At 42.6% G+C, this 21,770-nt stretch overlaps 1 protein-coding gene across 1 annotated transcript in view; it reads right to left on the bottom strand.

Moving 5' to 3' along the window:
• LOC135222783 (myeloid differentiation primary response protein MyD88-like) overlaps positions 1-21,770 on the bottom strand; it is a 467,144-nt gene that overhangs the window by 57,866 nt on the left and 387,508 nt on the right. Inside the window, 2 exon segments of the mRNA XM_064261052.1 lie at positions 13,530-13,717; positions 20,831-20,838. Of these exon segments, the coding sequence (XP_064117122.1) occupies positions 13,530-13,717; positions 20,831-20,838 (196 nt within the window).

Genomic DNA, 21,770 nt, shown 5'->3' with positions numbered 1-21,770 from the left:
ACATAGGCTTAAGGGGGCCGGCCGGCGGAATCCTTTATATATGGGGGTATGGTAGTGAAAAAAGATGGTCATGAAAAAATTCATGGAGCTTCATTTAGCAATGGAGAATACGTATACAAAATATTTAGTCAAAATTCCTCTTACTTTCATAGTTACAGGGTAATTAGTAAACGTAACTCAATAAGCCAAAATCAAAATATTTATCCGTACAAGAAAATGCAATATTTCTTCTGTTATCATAAAATTTTTATAATTATTGTCAAAAAAAATGATATTGTTAAGATACAATGAAGTTTTATACATACTTACCTGGCAGATATATACTTAGCAATAGACTCCGTCGTCCCGACAGAATTCAAAACTCGCGGCACACGCTACAGGTAGGTCAGGTGATCTACCATTCCCGCCGCTGGGTGGCGGAATCCCGACCATTCCCGTTTTCTGAGCCAGATTTTCTCTTACACCTGTCTCCTGAGGGGAGGCTGGGTGGGCCCTTAATCGTATATATCTGCGCAGGTAAGTATGTATAAAACTTCATTGTATCTTAACAATATCATTTTTATACATGCAACTTACCCACCCGTCAGATATATACTTAGCTGATTGACACCCTTGGTGGAGGGTGAGACAGCTATATATAAAAAAAAAAAAAAAAAAAAAAAAAAAAAAAAAAAAAAAATACAAAAAAAAAAAAAAAAAAAAAAAAAAAAAAAAAAAAAAAAAAAATTTAATAACGGGAAACAATAATTGTTGTAGGATATCAATCCTTGGTTCTTACCTGTTTGGGCCGAAGACTTCATGATTACTGTCATTTAGTCTGCATACCTCAAGAGCTTCAGTGAGGTAAAACAAACCTATGACCGAACAGCCCTTCTGGATCATGTCAATGGGGGCTAGCCGCTTACGCGACAGAACCTGCATGGATCATACCAATGGGGCTTACCCCACTTACATGGCAGAGCCTGATCTGTATCTTATCAATGGGGGCTAGCCCTCTTACATGACAGAGCTTTAGGCTTTACATAATGCATAACGAGGAGACCAAAAGTTAATCCCGACCACCTGACCTTCCTAACCATGTTAAATCTAGGAACTGAAAAGGGGGTTATTCCTATACCCTCTTTCAGTCAACCATAAAAAACCAAACACCATAATGTTAAAATTACATAACCTAAACTAATTAGGATTAACCTCAGCTCCTCCTCCCAGCACTAAATCCGCGGAAACATACGCTCCCAGTGAAAAGCACTTCTCATAAGTAACTAACTCACATCCCTTTAGATAATGAGAGGCGAACACTGAGTTACACTTCCAATACGTGGATTCAATAGATTTTGTTTTGAACGGGACCACGTTTTTTATGAAAAGCCATTGATGGTTTGCTATGGCCTCACTTGTTCGTGTGCTTTTTACCCTGAGGAGTTTAAATTGTTCTTCACCACATTTAAGATGCGCTTCCTTAATAATGTCTTTAATGAAAAACGTAAGGGCGTTTTTTTTGATATTGGCCTTCCGTAGGATCCTTGACCGAACACCAAAGACTTCTCCTGTACCTCCCAAAAGAGACTTTCTTTGTAAATAAAATTTAGCGCTCTTACTGGACAAGGGTCTCTCCTGTTCTTCCCCGTAAGAGAAGAGAGTGCCTTCACTTTCGAAGCTTTCTAGGCACGGTTTTGATGGGTTTTTCGTTCTTGGCTAAGAAGAGAGGCTTAAAAGAGGCAAAATTGTCAGCCCTCCTCCTTCTTAAAACCCACTCTGCCCTCTAACGCTTGAAGCTCACTCACCCTTTTTGCCGTGGCTAAGCCGAACAGGAATAGAGACTTCCTTGTCAAATCTCTAAAAGAAGAATTATTGGAAGGTACGAATTTTTCAGACATAAGATAATGAAGCACTATATCCGAAAAGTTCCAACTGGGAATTTTTATTATTACTGCACGTTTTTGAGGTACTTGGCGAAAGACCTAATAAGGTCCATGTAGGTCCTTATTGTCCGACACATCCAGACCCCTATGCCTAAAAACCGAGGGCCAGCATACTTCTATATCCCTTGATCGTAGATACAGCTAGGCCACACTTTCTTCTAAGGTAAAGAAGAAAATTTGCAATGTCGGTTATAGAGGTACTGGAAGAGGATACCTCATGCGTCCTGCACCATCTTCTAAACACCTCCCACTTCGACTGGTACACCCGTAATGTGGATGGTCTCCTGGCTCTTGCGATTGCTTTTGAAGCTTCGCGAGAAAACCCCCTCGCTCTAACGAGTCCTTCGATAGTCTGAAGGCAGTCAGACTTAGAGCGGGGGAGGTTTTTGTGATACCTGTCCGAAGTGGGGTTGTTTGAGAAGATTGCTCCTTAGTGGGAGCGATCTGGGAAGATCCCACTATCCATTCCAGCAACTCTATCACCCAATCTAGGGCTGGCCAAAAGGGGGCGATCAAAGTCAATTTCGTTCCCTCTGAGGAGGCGAACCTTTCTTATTACTTCCCCTACCAGTTTGAGGGGGGAAAAGCGTACCCGTCTATTCCCTCCAATCCATGAGGAGCCGTCTATCGCTATTGCTCTTGGATCTGCGATGGGGGAGCAATAATTCTCCAACCTCTTGTTCCAGTTGGTTGCGAACAAGTCTACGTTCGGCCTTCCCCATAACCCCCATAACTGATCGCACACTTGAGGGTTGAGAGTCCATTCGGTGGGGAGCACTTGGTTTCTTCTCCTTAGCAATCCGCTCGAACATTTCTCTCTCCCTGAATAAATCTCGTTAGTAGAGAGATCTGTTTCTCTTGCGCCCAAAGCAACAACTCCCTCGCTGTCTCGTAAAGGGAGAATGAATGAGTTCCCCTTGCTTCCTGATATATGCTAGGGCTGTCGTGTTGTCGGAATTGACCTGAATGATCGATCCTGAGATCTGTTTTTGAAAGTGCAAGAGAGCTAGGTGAATGGCTTTCAGTTCTTTTTTGTTTATGTGCCAGGACACCTGAGCTCCTTCCCAGGTTCCCGACACTTCTTGCGAATCCAACGTTGCTCCCCACCCTACGTCCGATGCGTCTGCAAACAACGCTCGGAGAGGGCTCTTTATGTGTAAGGATATGCCTTGACCGAGTTTCTTCGGGTCTAAACCACCACTGAAGATCTTGCTTGACCTTGTCCGTTATCCTGAATGATTCTTCGAGGTCCTGGGACTTTGATCCCAGTTCTCCTTCAGATAATACTGAAGGGGTCTTAGGTGCAGTCTCCCTAAGGAAACGAACTGCTCCAACGAGGAAATGGTTCCCAGCAAACTCATCCACTCCCTCGCGGAGCAATGCTCTTTCCCTAGAAATACTGACACCTTTGTAAGGCAGCGTTCTATTCTCTCTGTTGATGGAGACGCTAGAAAACCCCGAGAATCCATCTGAATCCCCAGATAAACTATGTTCTGCTGGGGATCCAGCTGGGACTTCTCGAGGTTGACTAGGAGTCCCAATGACTGCGTCATCTTTAATGTTATCGAAAGGTCCTCCAGACACTGTTCCTTCGACTTTGCTCGTATTAGCCAGTCGTCCAAATACATCGAGATTCTGATCCCTTCTAAATGTAGCCAATGCGCCACATTCCTTAGGATACCCGTGAAGACTTGCGGGGCCGTCGATAGTCCGAAGCAAAGCGCTCGAAATTGAAACACTCTTCCCAGTGACATGAATCTTAGGTATTTCCTTGATGCCGGATGAATTGGCACATGGAAATATGCATCTTGAACGTCCAGGGATACCATCCAGTGCCCTGGACGAAGAGCAGAAAGTACAGAGGAAGAGGTCTCCATCGAGAACTTCTTCTTTATCACAAAGACGTTCAGCGCACTTACGTCCAACCGGCCTCCACCCGCCCGAGGCTTTGGTACCAGGAATAGATGGGTTGGTAGAAACCTGGTGAATGGAGATCTTGAACCGGTTCTATTGCCCTCTTCTGCAAACATAAGTTCTACTGCTTGCAGAAGAGCTTGACTCTTGACAGGATCTTTGTATCTCGCTGTTTAACTCCCTTGGATTCTTGTTAAGGGAGGATATTCCCTGAAGGGGATGAGGTATCCTCTCTCGAGGATAGAGAGGGTCCAGCTGTCCGCCCCTCTCTTCGCCCAGACTCTGGCAAAGTTCGACAGTCTGGGCGCCTACCGCTATCTGGAGGACTTCTTCTTCATTTTGCCTTCCCGGCGGGTCTCCTGGAAGGTCTTCCTCTGGTATCCGGTCTTCTACCTCTAAAAGGGGTTCTTGAGGAGGAAGAGGCTCCTCGAAAGGGCTGCTGAAGAGGTCCTTTATCCTTCTTTTGAAAAGGAAACAGCAGGCTTGAACCTCTTTGCTGACTGTGTCAGTAGATCCAGTGTAGCTTTTCCCGCTAATGATTTTGCTACATCCCTCACCGTGTCCTGTGGGAAAAGGTGGTTAGAAAGTGGCGAATATAGCAAGGCCGACCTCTGTAGAGGAGATACTGACTTGGACAGGAAAGAACCGTACACTGCTCTCTTTTTCAAAACTCCCGATCCAAAAAGGGCAGCCACTTCCACCGAACCGTCCATCACCGCTCTGTCCAGACAAGATAATACACTCGATAATTCGTCCATAGTGACAAATTCGGATCTTGGGCTCTCTTTGCAAGGGCTCCCAAAGCCCAGTCCATAAAATTGAATACCTCGAGTGTCCTGAAGAGTCCCTTAGTAGATGGTCCAGTTCACACATCCCCCAAGTAGCTTTTGCTGATAGTAGAGCGCGCCTCCTTGAAGAATCTACTAAGGAAGCGTAATCTGCGTCTGCCGATGAAGGCAGTCCTAAACCCATAGGTTCCTGGGTATCATACCATCTTCCAGGCTTACCCGTCAACTTTGAAGGAGGGCATGAAAAAACAGTCTTGCCCGCCTCTCTTTTATTCTTAAGCCATTCTCCAAAGCCTTTGAATGCTTTTTTCATACTAAGGGCTGGACACATTTTTACAAATGAGGATGCTTTTGGAGACTTCGTGCTTGATAACAAAGATCCTGGAGAGGGCGGATCCGCTGGTTGAAGCTTATCCCCGAACTCCTTTAACAATAACAAGGACAATCTCTTATAATCAGAGACTACTATATCCACTGGTAATTCTTCATCCGAGACTTCTTCTAAGTCTCCGGCTGTGGGAGATCCTTTCGGAGAAGAGCGGTTCTTAGTAGTCGAGGGACTTCTGTCAAAAGAAGAAGAACGTCGCCCGTGTGACAAATCCTTGCTACTACAAGGCGCAATAGAGTTCGTAAACGCACGAGATCTCCTCTCAGGAACCTGTTTCCTACCAGGTGAAGGGCTCCTACTCTCAGAAGAACTCATAAAGTGCGAAGGGGTCTTACTCTGACCTAAGCTCGTACAAGGAGCCTGGCGCCTACTCGACTCCTGACGCCTGCTTGACTCCTGGTGTCTGCTAGACTCCTGGCGCCTACCCGACTCCTGACGCCTGCTCGACTCCTGAAGCCTGCTTGATTCCTGGCGCCTGCTTGACTCCTGGCGCTTGTCGTGACTCCTGGTAGGCTCTTGACGCCTCTCACTAGACTCCTGGCGTCTGTTAGGCTCTATACGCCTGTTATATTCTTGGCGCCTACTAGGCTCTGTCAACTCTGTGTCTAAAAATCTCCTGCTTCTTAGGCTCTTGACGCCTATCCTGATCCTCAGAAGAGGAGTCCGACTCCTGACTTCTCCTAAAAGACGTAGCTGATCGTTTGCTCTGCGAGCGGCTACCGCTGGGAACTTTCTTCCTATACACAGGAGAGGATCGCTTAAAGGGAGAACGAGAGAGTCTCTCCGGTGACGAGCGCCTGCTAGAGTGAGAAACTTCTCTCCTACCAGGAGAAGAAAACTTCGATCTCTTCACTGGAAGGGAGGAGTCTTTCCTTCGAGACGAATCCTTATGTAGAGCGCCTACCAAGGAGGATATTTGTTCCTGTAGATTAAGCAGGAAAAGCTTAGTCGGGTCTTGAGGCACTGGAGACGGTTTTCATCGCCTTCTTACTAGTCAGAGAAGGAAAATCCTCTGGAAAGCGCTCTGGGCTTGAATCAAAAGCGTCTCCTTTCGGCGCTACCCACAATCTCTTCAGAGGACGAGACTTCGAAGCAGAGCTCCATCCACGCCTGGACGAGGAGGAGTCCGACGCAGAAAAACTCTCTTCCAGGATGCCTTTTCTACGGCTATCCAAGGCAGCCTGGGTCGTTACTTCAGGATCTGCCGAAGGGACGCCTGATCATTGGGGATGCTCCACATCCTCCCTGCGGCTTTTGACATTCCTCCTCCCCTGGTCCTGGGAGTTTGGAAGCGGTCTAGGCCTAGGAGCAATGCGGAGCCGATCAGACGCCCCCTCCACTTGCACTGGGGTCACTGTATTCACTGACACTCTTCACCTTGTGTTTCCATAGCTTTAAGCTGCTCCTGAAGCTCCCTGATCGAGGATCTCATTTTTTCCATTTCTGAAAATGAATCCTTAGATTCAACACAGGGAGAAGGGGCTGAGGTTATGGGAGAAACATCATCTAGCTTGTTAGCTTCTAATTCAGGCTCAAAAGAACAAGATCTACTCGAGCTTCTAGCTGAAGCTTTCCTAGCTCTATCCTTCTCTCTTTTCTTAATATAAGAAGCTAAATCCTTCCATCCTTGCTCCGTAAGCCCTTCACATTCAGCACAAGTTCTATCAAATGCACATTCAGAACCTCTACATTTACAACAAAGTGTATGAGGATCTACCTCTGCTTTAAACAACCTAGTTCTGCATTCTTCCCTTGCACAACCCTAACTTAGGTGTTACTTTAACTTCAGCCATCTTAATAGAAAAAACCAAATCCAAGTCCTAATCCAGTCCAAAATAAGCGTATGCCAATCCCGAGATAAACAAGAGTACTTCACCAAAAGAGTCCAACCAATTCTCGGCAAATGAGCAGAATTCCAATCAGGAGAGACCAAACAACAGTTGTTGCCGGCCTCAGCGACAGAGAAAATCTGGCTCAGAAAACGGGAATGGTCGGGATGTCCGCCACCCAGCGGCGGGAATGGTAGATCACCTGACCTACCTGTAGCGTGTGCCGCGAGTTTTGAATTCTGTCGGGACGACGAGTCTATAGCTAAGTATATATCTGCCGGGTAAGTTGCATGTATAAAAATTGTGAGCAATGGCATCTGTAGAGATGCCATGAAGCGGCAGGAGGGAACTTAAGTCAGTTTACGGCAAAGATGTTGTCCTAGAGTGGATAGGCTAATCGCAAATCCGAAGATTTGGGTGTGTTAGCCGCGCCACTCATAGCGGCTAGTCAGTATGCCGTACCGAAAGAATCGGGGGCAGGCGACTAGGGGGCAGAAGGACAAGAATACGAAGGGACAAGGTCCTAACGTAAAGGCATGAGGGCCAAAAACTCCTAACAACAGGGAATCGAGATCTAACCAGGCTAGGCTAAGATCCAAAACATGCGGTCAGAGCAAAACCCCCATGAAAGGACTAGTATGTAAAAAACAAAGCTAACTGCTTAAATAAAAGGAAACAAAATTATATTATATAAATATATATATATATATATATATATATATATATATATATATATTATATATATATATATTGAACTATGATTACTGCTGAACATAGTAGGTCCCAAATGGTATGGGGGATCAAATGGAGCATGTGAAACCGCCATGCGGTCAACGAGCCGAGAGAAGGTGGTGCGAGAACAATGATGCTCCCACTGCTGCACTTCTAAGACTCAAAAACACGTCAAAAAACGTAGAAGATCCTCATAAAAAAGATCTAAAACCTTAATAGCAGTACTTAACTTGGATGCAGAAGCTTGTTGAGCCATCTTGGAAATAAGGGATAAAATTCCTAGTGTAAACACAGCACAGAAGAAAAAAACGCGTGGCGCCGAAAATGCTATAGAAAGGAATGACGACAAAGACGCTGACCGTAGTAGTAGCGGGGCCTTAGTTCGGCTCCTCTGTAGGTGAGGGATTTTGGCGGAGGAGGAGACTAAATGGCAAGGGACCTCTGGTAGTGGTATCCACTCGCTCTTTTACTATACCGACACCTTTAATTAAAAGGTGAGCGAGCCAGGATATTCTGGCACTATCGTTTCTCTTTTTTCTCTGGTATGTATAGCAATATTTATACCTTAGAAATGAGTATCAAAGGAACCATTTCACGGAGCGACACAGGCTGAGCCCAGAAATAGATTTGTCCTCCGTCAAAATCCCTTTTTAAGCCACTTTACAAGTATGTAGAATTTAAAAGAATTGTTAGATGATAGTCAATATGCATACAGGAAGCAGTTAGGCACCTGCAATGCTGTTTTTGACTTGACATGCCATTTGCAAGAGAACCTTGATGAGGATTTGGAGTGCAGAGTAATTCAAACATATTTTATTGCTGCTTTTGATTTAGTAAATCACAAGGCACTTATTTATATACTTCAGAAACTTGGAGTGGGTGGATATGTTTTAGGATTACTTCAAGATTTCCTTACAGGTAGGGAGCAGCGAGTTGCTGCGGACAGGATCTTTACTGAGCCAAGATCTATTGTATCTGGAGTTCCACAGGTAAGTGTTTTTGGTTCACTGTTATTTCTGGTGTATACAAGTGATATGGTTGTTGGGCCTGGAAAACAAGATTGTTCAGTATGCCCATGATGCAACACTTGTCGGTGTAGTAGTCTCCACTCAGGAGAAATTAAATTGTCCTCAGCCTCAATTGTGGCATGGACTGGATCAGAGAATGATGTACTAGTTGGTGGGGTAGAGGTTACCCTCTCCATCTTCCCCTTCAGGTCTTCTGATGGATGGAACTTTGCTGAATGAGTCTGAAGCTTTAACTATTCTAGATGTAACTTTTGACTCAAATCTATCTTTTCAGAAACATCCAATGAAAGTTTCCACAGATGATGCACATAAATTAGGTATTTTCTGTAAGGCCTCAACATCTTAACAGTGATAAAATCAATGCAATCTGTTTTGGATCATTTGTTCTTCCTTTACAGGAATACTGTTCTCAGTTATGGATGTCTGTTTCTGGTCAAAGATTTATCTCTTTTGGATAGTGGGGTTAGTGATGATAGGTTTTTCTGTTCCATACCAGTAGTAATTGATCCCTGATCCCCTTTATCTGCAGAGAGCAACAAGATTTGCTGAAAAGCAGCAACAATATGCAGTAAATGTGCCTTGCTGTCAAACTTCTCAATTCCAGGGTCCTTTACTCCTCACACTGTTGGAACTTCAAAAGTTCAAGCAAAAATGCAATGCATTACTACCCTAACACTATTCTTCTTGCATTCTGATACATTTTTATTTATTTACCTATTATTTTGAACTTTTTTAATAAGTGGTCCTCTTCTTTCTGTATTTCCCTTTGCACTTCATCTTACTTCTTCCTAATGAACACCAAATTCTTTGGAATCTTGAATTTCAAGTCAATGGCCCCTGTGGGCTTGCTCCATATGAATATGTCTCATCTACTGAATAATGATATGATTCTACTTTATAGAGTACAGGTCTTAATATCTTAATATGCAGCATAATTCTTTGCTCTGTCTAAGAAAAGGCCACTTTATTTATGAGTAATAATCTAACCATCACTTTGCCCCTTCACCCAGGCTGTGCTAGTCTTACTGCCCTCTCAGCAACTGCTATATACACACCAGTATAGTGGTACCTCGACATACGAAAGTCCCAACTACGAAAAATTCAAGTTACGAAAGCAAATACGTAGATTTTTTTTGGCTCTACATACGAAAATAGTTCAGGTTACGAAAGGTTGTTGCTGTAAAGTCCCGAGATTCGCCAGCATCACCGATAACAATTTTGAAACTTGCGCACCGCCAACCGAGTAGACTCACACCATCCTCCAGCTCTCCCATTGGTTCCTGATGCTAGTCACCGCCTATTAGTCAGCATCATGCCTCTATGTAAAGGCGTTCCATGACCTTTTTTGCGGCAGTGTTATCGTAAAACACTGGAATTCATTCCTTCACATATACGTATTCCGTTTGTTAACCCTCTTATGCCAGAGCGGTAAATAAAAAATTGTCTCCCGATGCCGGAGGGGTTTTGTTTTAGGAGTGAGAGCGGAAGCGGAAAAATTAAAAATTATTATTTTTTTTAAATCACCGAGCGCGCTTAGTTTTCAAGATTAAGAGTTCATTTTTGGCTCCTTTTTTTGTCATTGCCTGAAGTTTAGTATGCAACCATCAGAAATGAAAAAAATTATCATTATCATATATAAATAATGCGATATATGATAGCACAAAAACAAAATTTCATATATAATTGTATTCAAATCGCGCTGTGAGCAAAACGGTTAAAGGTAACAAGTTACTTTTTTTTCGTTGTAATGTACACTAAATTGCGATCATTTTGGTATATAACACATTGTAAAACGATAAAAGCAACACAGAGAAAATATTATCACAAAATAATTCATGAATTCGTAACATGCGGACGTAAACAAATATTTTTTTCAAAAATTCACCATAAATCTAAATATTGTCCTAGAGACTTCCAATTTCTTTCAAAATGAAGACAAATGATTGAATATTACTATACTGTAAGAGTATTAGCTTACAATTGCAGTTTTTGACCATATCTGACGAGTTAAAGTTGACCGAATGTCAAATTTTTTTATATATATATTTTTTATATGCAATTATTTCAGAAATAAGAAAAGCTACAACCTTCAAATATTTTTCGTTTTATTCTGCATGAAATTGCACACATTTTCATATATTAAACTCTATGAATGCCTAATATGAAATGGAGCAAATATTCCGAGAATGGGACGTACGTATTTCGGAGATTTGTGGCGGAGGGAATCCGCGCGCGGAAGGGAGGAAAGATTTTTTTTAAAATTCATCATAAATCTAAATATTTTGCTAGAGACTTCGAATTTGTTTCAAGATGAAGATATATGACTGAATATTACTAGACTGTAAGAGTTTTAGCTTACAATTGCGTTTTTCGACCATTTCGGTAGAGTCAAAGTTGACCGAACATGGTTTTTTTTTCTATTTATCGTGATTTATATGCAAATATTTCAAAAATGAGAAAAGCTACAACCTTCAATTATTTTTAGTTGTATTCTACATGAAATTGCGCACATTTTCATATATAACTTTATGTAACGGCTAATTTAAAATGGTGCAAACATTACCACAATCGCACGTATGATTTTTTCGGAAGAGTTAGTACCTCGCGGACGTAAAGAAAATTTTATTTTTTTCATAAATTCACCATAAATCGAAATATTGTGCTAAAGACTTCCAATTTGTTTCAAAATGAAGGTAAATGCTTGAATATTACTAGAATATAAGCGTTTTAGCTTATAATTGCGTTTTTCGACCATTTCTGGTAGAGTCAAAGTTGACTGAAGGTTGAAATTTTGGCAATTATCGTTATTTATATGAAAATATCTCAAAACTGATAAAGCTACAACCATGGGTTGTTTTTAGTTGTATTGTGCATGAAATTGCAGCACATTTCCATATATAAAACTTTATATAACGGCTAATTTTAAAATGGTGCAAACATTACCACAATCGCATGTATGATTTTTTTCGGAAGAGTTACCGCACGGACGTAAGGAAAAGTTTTTTCATAAATTCACCATAAATCGAAATATTGTACAAGAGACTTCCAATTAGTTGCAAAATTAAGGTAAATGATTGAATATTACTAGAATATAAGCGTTTTAGCTTACAATTGCGTTTTTCCACCATTTCGGTAGAGTCAAAGTTGACCGAAGGTTGAAATTTTGGCAATTATCGTTATTTATATGAAAATATCTCAAAACTGATAAAAGCTACAATCATGAGTATTTTATTGTTGTATTCTACATAAAAATGCACACATTTTCATATATAATACTTCATGTAACGGCTAATTTATAATGGTACAAAAATTATGTCAAAGTGACGAAATAATTTCCGAGATGTGTCACAGATACTTTTTTAGTGCGGCAAGAAAGAAATTCGCGCTTGCGCACCTGCGTAACGATTGTAAAACAAAACAACACCTTGATCCGTGAACTCCCAGCATCCCCCAGGCGCGTGATTCAAAAGTTTTAGGCTGGTAGGCCTATAGTATTTTTCCGCGAATTTAAAAAAAACTTTTGTAAGTCGACGTAAATACGTCCAGTCGGCACACGGGAGACAAAAAATGTCGACGTAAAATACGTACAGTCAGCGTAAGAGGGTTAACGTAAATTCGTGTTAGGGATTTCACTTGAGTTGTACTGTAAGTTACTTTGTTCTAAAGGGTCCACAATAATACAGTGTAAAAAGTCTGTGTATAATTTTGAAGACTTTACAGAAAGCTTTCGAACCCTTCCCTGGGTTCATCTTCAGTCCAAATGAAGAATACGTTACGACAAGTACAGAGGTAAATTTAAAAAACAAGAGACGTTGAAGATCGTTGACAAAGTTACTTTGTCGTGTTGTGTTTGAACTTAATTACTTACGTTATTAGCCATTGGTCCCAAGAATGTGCTGAGTTCATGGAAAGAAGAGGATGCTTTCTATGGAGAACAAAGATGGAGATAATCAAGTGTTAATGTTTTCTGACATTTGTTGATGTGTTTCGTAAAGTTTAGTGTTAATGTTTTCTGCCATTTTTTAATGTATTTCGTAAAGTTAAGTGTTCATGTTTTCTGCCATTTGTCCTCCTCCTCTGTCGCCACTTTCGGAGATCGCCTCACTCGAAAAGTAAGGTTAGGTTCCACATTTTACTACATATGTACGTACATGTTAAGTAGTTTCTTGTACCATGTACACTAATACACTTTTATTTACAGGTACGTACTACAATAAAAGTTGTTAGGTATTGAATGGTCCAAATTATTATACGTATTTCATTGTTTATTTGTCAATTTAGCTTTACTATAAAATTTACTGGGGTGTTTTTGTAGGGCTTGAAACAAATTAGGCAAGTTACATGTAAAATGCGGTTCACGATACAAAAATCTCAGGTTACGAAGGCCGCCTCGGAACGGATTAATTTCGTATCCTGAGGTACCACTGTATACTATCTCCCGTTAATAAAAATTTTCCACCTCCCCTAAAATCTACCTTTCTACTCTTTTTCTGATTCTCTTAACATAATATCAGCCATGTAAAGCAGTTTGTTGACATTTTTAGGGAAAACAATTGACCTGTATGCCAGAAAGTATGGTATGTATGGAATTCTTTCTGCTTACTTGTATAAACAGTTCAAAGAAATGCCAATGCTTTACAAAATTCAGTATCATTAACTAATTACCCCACTAATTTCAACTGATTTACATATCATATAACATGCCAGTAAGTAGTAATTTGGATAATCCACACAACTGAATATAATATACTAGTACTACTACAATACATATCAAGAATAATGATCACAGCAAGGCAGTTTACTGCAAAAGAAAATGTTTTTATTAAATTTGAAGATAAATTACTTTTAATTTACAAAATATCAAATAATAAATAAATGTACAGTATCTAAGACTAAAGTTTAACTCATATTAAGAGAGGGAACTATACCTGATAAAATGTAGACTCGGATAGAGAACCAACTTTCGTTTTTCCACAAGAATCCCCTTTTCTCAAAAGTTTTGAGAAGAAGTTAAGTGATGAAGACGGTGAATGAGAGTTTATACTTTCTAGACTTGAAGGTAGCATTGGGGCACTTGGTAATTCTTGGATAGTGGCAGGGAAGCGAGGGCATTACACTTGAAAAAAAAAAATAAATAACATATTAAGTGATCAATTTGAAACATTTACGTATAAACAAATACTGTACATCCATGTCATTGTTTACCAATACATTGTTACAGAGCATTAATAATTCAGAACTCTTAGAATCCTACCAATTTATACTAAGGGGCAATATACTCTTGCAACCATCAATGAGTAGTTAACACATTTCTTCTCCCCACTCTGACTCACATGGCTCATTAAGGAGAGAGCATGATCTAGGAAGGAATACTTTAGTCTGCAATACATTACCTGTTGGATGTTACATGTACTTAAACCCATCTCTCAATTACAAACTACGTACTACTTATATATAAAATGCCAATACACAAAAGGTTTACGTACACCAAAAGCAAGACTTCAGTCTCTAAATTGGCCCTTCCTTGTTCAGTGATTTTATTACATATTAGGAATTACTAGGGGTGTTTTATTCTACATATCAATAAAAAGATTCTGGGAAAGTTCTAATGAATTGACATTCTGTCATAAAAATAAAGAACAGTAACTCCTTGTACCATAAAAATGCTCATACAAATATATATTTTCTTCAACTTTTTCATCACCAATTCTATTGTCTGATTTCAAAATTTACCAATTTAGCAAAATGTTGTAACATTCACAAATTAAAGGAACCTTTTATATCACCAAATTCAAGAACAGAGGAGGACTACTGTATATGTAAATATATGTAGGATACAGACTGAAATAGCACAAGGATTAAAAACAAATTTGGATCTTTATTGTTACAATACACTAAGGTTAATTAGATTCTCATTCAGACTACATGTAAAAGACAATTTTCTGATACAAAATTTAAAACTTTTTTATTTATATATTAAAGCATGAATAATCATATTCACAAATATTACACTTTAAATATGATTTAATATCCAATTACCTATACAGTGGCGGCCCTCGGTTAGCGGCAGGGGTTCCGTTCCTGGCCGCCGCACTAAGTGATTTTCGACGCTAAGCGATTTTAAAGCCTACGGCCATTGCTCACCTTCTTTCGAAACTCTAGAACCAGTCAAAGGAGCCGTAATCCCACAATGGCGCGATAAAAGTTAAAATATTATTTATGCAGTATAGTACTATAGAATTTACTGTATAGTAGTACTGTACAGTACATTATAGCATTATAATACTGTAAAGTGAAAATTATATTGTTAAGATACAATAAAGTTTTGTACATACTTACCTGCAGATATATACTTAGCTATAGACTCGGTCGTCCCGACAGAATTTCAAAACTCGCGGCACACGCGACAGGTAGGTCAGGTGATCCACCATTCCCGCCGCTGCTGGGTGGCGGGGTCTGGAACTATTCCCATTTTCTAAGCCATAATTTCTCTTCCACCTGTCTCCTGAGGGGAGGATGGGTGGGCCATTAATCGTATTATCTGCCAGGTAAGTATGTACAAAACTTTATTGTATCTTAACAATATCAATTTTGTACAAGTAACTTACCCAGCAGATATATACTTAGCTGATTGGCACCCTTGGTGGCGGGCAAGAGACAGCTAAAAACAAAATAATACCTTAAACTAAATACATTAAAAAAACAGGGAAAAAACAACCTATGTTCTTGGATAACATAATCCATAGTTTCCTACCTGATTGGGCTGAAGACTTCATGACTACTGTCGATGAGCCTGCTTGCCTCAAGAGTTTCAACGAGGAATGAACCTATGGTTGAATAACTCTTTGGATCGTGTCAATGGGGGCTAGCCCGCTTACGCGACAGAGCCTATACTGGATCGTACCAATGGGGCTGACCCACTTACATGGTAGAGCCTTGACCTTTTGTCATATCAATGGAGACTCGCCCTCTTACATGACAGAGTTAAGGTTATTAAAAAATCACAAAGAGCACTGAAGCCAATCCCGATCACCTGACCATGTTAGTATTGTTATAATCTATGAATTGTAAGAGGGTTCCCTATTCCCTCTGACAATTAACCAATAAAAACAACCACCAATAAAAGTAATTTAAGCACTAAACTAAATAGGAAGGATTAGCCTCAGCCCCTTCTCCCAGCACTGAATTCGCCGAAACATACGCTCCCAGAGCAAAGCACTTTTCGTACGAAATTTTAACGTAAGTCTCTTAGAATTCGAGGCGAACACCGAATTACATCTCCAAAATGTCGACTCTATAAGAGCCTGAAGAGACCATGTTTTGTGAAATGCCATAGACGTAGCTATGGCTCTCACTTCATGAGCTCTCACTCTGAGAACCTTGAGATGCTCTTCCTCGCACTTAAGGTGAGCTTCCCTTATTACATCTTTTATGAAGTATGTAAGGGCGTTCTTAGAAATCGATCTTTTCGGATCTCTTACAGAGCACCAAAGACTTTCTTCTGTACCTTTCAGCAACTTCTTCTTCTCCAGGTAGAACTTGAGTGCCCTGACTGGACACAAGTCCTTTCTAGTTCTCTCCCTGTTAATGAAGATAGTCCTTTTATCTCAAGCTTCTTGGCCAAGGCTTTGAGGGATTTTCATTTTTTGCTAGAAAAAAATGGTTTAAAGGAGCAAATCGCTGAATCCTTCTTAAACCCCACCCCACTTTACCTCCAAAGCTTGCAACTCGCTAATTCTCTTGGCTGTTGCTAACGCAAAAAGAATAATAAGGTCATGAAGATCTTTATTATTCGTCAGATCTATTCCTCTATGTCGAAAAACTGAGGCCAGCATACTTCTGTAACCCTTCACTGTTGAAACTGCCAGGTTACAGTCTTTTTCTCAAATATAGGAGAAACTCTGCAATTTCAGTTACAGAGGTACTGGAAGAGGATATTTTCTTTCCCTTACACCATCTTCTAAACAACTTCCCACTTCGACTGATACTTTAGAAGTGGAGACTCTTCTGGCTCTTGCAATAGCCTTCGCCACTTCTCGTGAAAAGCCCCTTGCTCTGACAAGTCCTTCGACAGTCTGAAGGCGGTCAGACTTAGAGCGGGGAGGTTTTTGTGAAACCTGTCGAAGTGGGGTTGTTTGAGAAGATCGTTCCTTAGTGGAAGCGATCTTGGAAAATTTTTTTTTCCCCCCACTAACCACTCCAGCACCTCTGTGAACCAATCGAGAGCCGGCCCAGAAGGGAGCGATGAGGGTCATTCTTGTTCCTTCCGAGCAAGCGAACTTCCTCAATACTTCCCCTAACTATCTTGAAAGGAGGGAAGGCGTATGCGTCCAAGCCCGTCCAATCTAGCAGAAAGCTGTCTACTGCTACTGCTTGAGGATCCGAGATCGGGGAGCAATAGGTCTCTAATCTGTGATTCTTGTTGGTCGCGAACAGGTCTATATTGGGCCTTCCCCACAGATGCCAAGTTGTTGGCAAATCTGAGGATTGAGAGTCCATTCCGTGGGTAGGACTTGTTCTTTTCTGCTTAACAGATCTGCCCGGACATTTTTCTCTCCCTGCACAAACCTTGTGAGGAGAGAGATCTTCCTTTCCTGAGCCCAATCAGCAGATCCTTTGCTGATTCGTACAGGGAAAAGGAATGCGTCCCCCTTGTTTCTTTATATAAGCGAGGGCTGTGTGTTGTCCGAGTGAATCTGAATCCCCAGACCTGAGACCTGTTCCTCGAAATGAACCAAAGCTAGATGAATGGCTGTTAGCTCTTTCTTGTTTATGTGGCCAGGACACTTGTTCTCCTTCCCAAGTGCCTGACACTTCTTCCGAACCTAGGGTCGCTCCCCACCCTGAATCTGAGGCGTCTGCAAACAACGCTAGGTGAGGGTTCTGTAAGCGAAGGGAGATTCCCTTGCTTAGTTTCTGTGGATCTAACCACCAACGGATATTCTCCTTGATCCCTTTCGAGATTGGAAATGTATCTCCTAGATTGTTGGACTTCCAATCCCACTTCTCCTTCAGATAAAATTGAAGGTGGGGTCGTAGGTGTAGTCTTCCTAAGGAAACGAACTGTTCCATCGAGGAGAGGGGTCCCAGTAAGCTCATCCATTCCCTCGCGGAACAATGTTCTTTCCTTAAGAAGACTGCCACCTTTTCTAAGCAGCGTTCTCTCCTTTCCTGCGAACGGATACGCTAGAAAATCCCGAGAATCCATCTGAATCCCCAGATAGACAATACTCTGCTGGGGGAGTCAGCTGTGGATTTTCTCACGATTTACTAAAAGTCCCTAGGGACTTTGTCAACTTTAGAGTAAACTAATAGGTCCTCCAGACATTTTTTCTCCGATTGCTGGCTCTTATTAGCCAATCGTCCAGATATAACGAGATCCTGATCCCTTCCAGATGTAGCCAATAAGCTACATTCTTCATGATGTCCGTAAAGACTTGAGGGGGCAGTCGAAAGTCCGAAGCACATCGCTCGGAATTGGAACACTTTCCCTTGGAACATGAACCTCAGGTACTTCCTTGCTGCCGGATGAATTGGCACATGGAAATACGCATCCTGAAGGTCCAGGGACACCATCCAGTCCCCTGGACGAAGAGCAGATAGAACAGAGGAAGACGTCTCCATTGAAAATTTCTTCTTCAATACAAAAGAAAGTTCAGGGCACTGAACGTCTAGAACCGGTCTCCATCCCCCCGATGCTTTCGGTACCAGGAATAGCCGATTGTAGAATCCTGGAGACTGGAGATCTTGAACCAGTTCTACCGCTTCCTTTGGAAATCATTCATGTTCCACTGCTTGCAAAATTAGCAAGCTTTCGGACTGGATCCGAGTATCTTGCGCAACTCCTTGGAGTTGTCGTCAAGGGAGGATTTCCTGAAGGGGATCAAGTATCCTTTTTTCAGGATAGAGAGGGACCAAGAGTCCGCTCCCTTCTGCGCCCAGACTTTGGCAAAGTGGAGTAGTCTGGCGCCTACTTTCGTCTGGAGGACTTCCTGCTCATATCTTAGACTTCCCGAAGGACCTTCTAGATGGTCTACTCCTTCTATCTGGTCTGCGACCTCTAAGAGGGGCTCTAGAAGAGGAGGCACCTCAAAAGGGCTGTAGAAAAGAGGGTCTCTCTTTTTTCTCTATAGGCACTGCCGGCCTAAACTTCTTGGCTGAGTGCGTGAGGAGATCCTGAGTTGCCTTCTCCGTAAGAGATTTAGAAACCTCTCTAACAGTCTCTTGTGGAAATAGGTGCGGGGATAACGGTGCAAAAAGAAGAGATGTCCTTTGCAAAGGTGATACTGCTCTTGCTAAGAAAGAGCTAAAGACCGATCTCTTCTTTAATACTCCCGTTCCAAAAAGAGAGGCAACTTTCAAACGGAAACCGTTCCCATGAACCGCTCTGTCCAGGCAAGCCAGGGACGCTCGAAAAGTTCCTCCATTGGAAACAAAGTCAGTGTCCTGAGCTCTCTTCGCTAAAGCTCCCGAAGCCCAGTCCATAAAATTGAAGACTTCTAGGGTTTTAAAGAGGCCCTTTAGAAGGTGGTCTAGGCTCACACATGCCCCAAGTTGCCTTAGCAGAAAGCAAAGACTTCCTCCTAGAAGAGTCCACTAAGGAAGCAAAATCCGCATCTGCGGAAGAAGGAAGGCCTAACCCCATAGGTTCTTTGGTCCTCGTACCACCTTCCTGGTTTGCCTGTTAACTTGGAAGGAGGGCAGGAAAAAAACTGTCTTGCCCGCTTCCCTTCTGGAAGTCAACCACTCTGAAAAAGTCTTTAATGCCTTTTCATACAAAGAGCGGGGCGCATCTTGACGAAGGAAGACGACTTTGAGGGCTTTTGTGCTAGACATCAACGATCCTGGTGAAGGAGGGTCCGCAGGATGAAGGGAGTCTCCGAACTCCTTTAGCAGCAAAAGAGAAAGTCTCTTGTAGTCAGAAACTGCTACATCTACTGGCTCGTTCGTCTTTCCGATACCTGGTCCAACTGATCCAGAAGGAGACCGTTTGGGAGTGATCTGGCTCTTCCCGGGAGAAGAACTCCTTTCCCGAGAAGGGGAGCGCTGAACATTAGCACTTCTATACGAAGAGTGAGGCTCCTGCCTGTCGGAAACACTCTTGCGCCTACTAGACTCTTGTTGTCTAGGTTCGCCGGGTTCGTGGCGCTTGCTAGGCTCCTGGCGCCCTGATTCAGGGCGCTTGAAAAGATCCCCGCGTCCTGATTCCTGACGCTTAACAGGCTCTTGGCGCCCTAACACTTGACGCCTAACGTAACTCCTGCGTCCTGCCTCCTGGCGTCCTAACTCCTGGCGCCCTGACTCCTGGCGCCCTGACTCCTGGCGCCCTGACTCATGGCGTCTTGACTCCTGGCGTCCTGGCTCATGGCGTCCTGATTCCTGCCTTCTAGCAGAATCCTGACGTCCTGAATCCTGTGATCTGAGAGGCTCTTGACGCCCTTTCTTGCGTCTTGCTGCCTCTTTGCGCCTGTCTGGCTCCTGGTCCTGCAGACCCAAAGGATCCTGATACTTAAATCGGTTTTCCGGTTCCTTAAACCCTAAACCGATCGAGACTTCTGCTCGATTCGCGGCGTCTCAGAGGGCGCTTCGGGGAAGACAGCCTATAGGGCGAAAGGACTCTTCTCTCAGGAGAACAACTCCTATCAGACGAGTCTCTCGACGAAGGCGATAAACGCCCTGGAGATCGTGAGGGTTCTCTCCTATACGAAGAGGGGTGCTTAGCGGCAACTCCTTAACAAGGGAGCGAACAAAATCCTTCCCTCCTTGTCGAGTCCTAGCAAAAGAGCCCACGAGAGAAGCTAACTGCTCTTGCAGATTAACCAAAAACTTCTTCGTAGGATCCTGAAGAGAAGGCTCCTCTTGTTTAGTCTTCTTAGATCCCGAAGGCCAATCCTCGGGAAAAAACGCTCTGGGCTGGAATCAGCCGCGTCTCCTTTAGGCGCCTTCCAGGCTCTCTTCAAAGGGCGCGAAAGAGAGGCCGAACTCCATCCTCGTTTAGGAGAGGAAGAGTCTGAGGCCAAAAAACACTCCCTTAGGACGCCTTTTCTGCGGCAATCCGAGGCAGCCTGGGACTTTACAACAGGATCTGCCGAAGGGACGCCTGACCGTTGGGGATGTTCTGCATCCTCCCTGCGGCTTTCGACTTTCCTCCTCCCTGGTCCTGGGAGTTTGGGAAGCGGTCTAGGCCTAGGAGCAATGAGGAACCGGTCAGACGCCCCCTCCACTGCACTGGGGACACTGCACAAGTCCTATCACCACTCTTACCTTGGTTTAGAGCTCGTAGCTGAGCTTGAAGTTTCTTAATTGAGCTTTTACATTTTCCCTCTCTGACGAAGAATCTTTGATTCAGAACAGGGAGAAGCAGCTGAGGCTAAGGGAAAATCGTTAGTAGGAGAGTTAACTTCTTGTTCTAAAGAGCAAGATCTACTAGATGACCTAGCTGAAGCCTTTCTCACTCTATCTCTCTCAAGCTTCCTAACATATGATGATAAGTCTTTCCATTCAAGCTCCGTAAGGTTCTCGCATTCAACACAGGTGTTAATAAAAGAACATTCATTCTCCCTGCATTTAGCGCAAATACTATGAGGATCTAATGCCGATTTAGGCAGCCTAACCTTACAACCTTCCCTACTGCAAACTCTAAACATAGTGAAGCCTTAGGTCAGACATCGTGAAAGAGTAGTCAAACCAAAGTCGAAAAACAGTCCACAATAAGCGTATGCCAAGCCAGAGAAAAAAACAGAATACGTCACCAAAAACCAATCCAAATTCTCGGCAAACGAGTTGAAATCCAAGATGGAGGAACGACAATAGGTGTTGTCCGTTCAACCGACAGAGAAATTATGGCTTAGAAAACGGGAATAGTTCCAGACCCGCCACCCAGCGGCGGGAATGGTGGATCACCTGACCTACCTGTCGCGTGTGCCGCGAGTTTTGAAATTCTGTGCGGGACGACCGAGTCTATAGCTAAGTATATATCTGCTGGGTAAGTTACTTGTACAAAAAAGCCTAGCTTAATCCTTTGGGTGTCTAGAGCATGTCAAGATATAATAAGGTTTATACAGTGTACAGGTAGCTGTAGTGTTTAAGTTACGATAATTCGTCTTACGATAGTCCGATTTTATGAGAGACCAAATCACATTAGCCTAACTTTATCCCATCTTCTAGTT

Source organism: Macrobrachium nipponense, chromosome 8 (genome assembly GCF_015104395.2).
Source record: "Macrobrachium nipponense isolate FS-2020 chromosome 8, ASM1510439v2, whole genome shotgun sequence".
Taxonomy (NCBI): Eukaryota; Metazoa; Arthropoda; class Malacostraca; order Decapoda; family Palaemonidae; genus Macrobrachium; species Macrobrachium nipponense.
The sequence above is the reverse complement of the archived record's forward strand: the minus strand, read 5'-3'. Positions and strand labels throughout refer to the sequence as shown.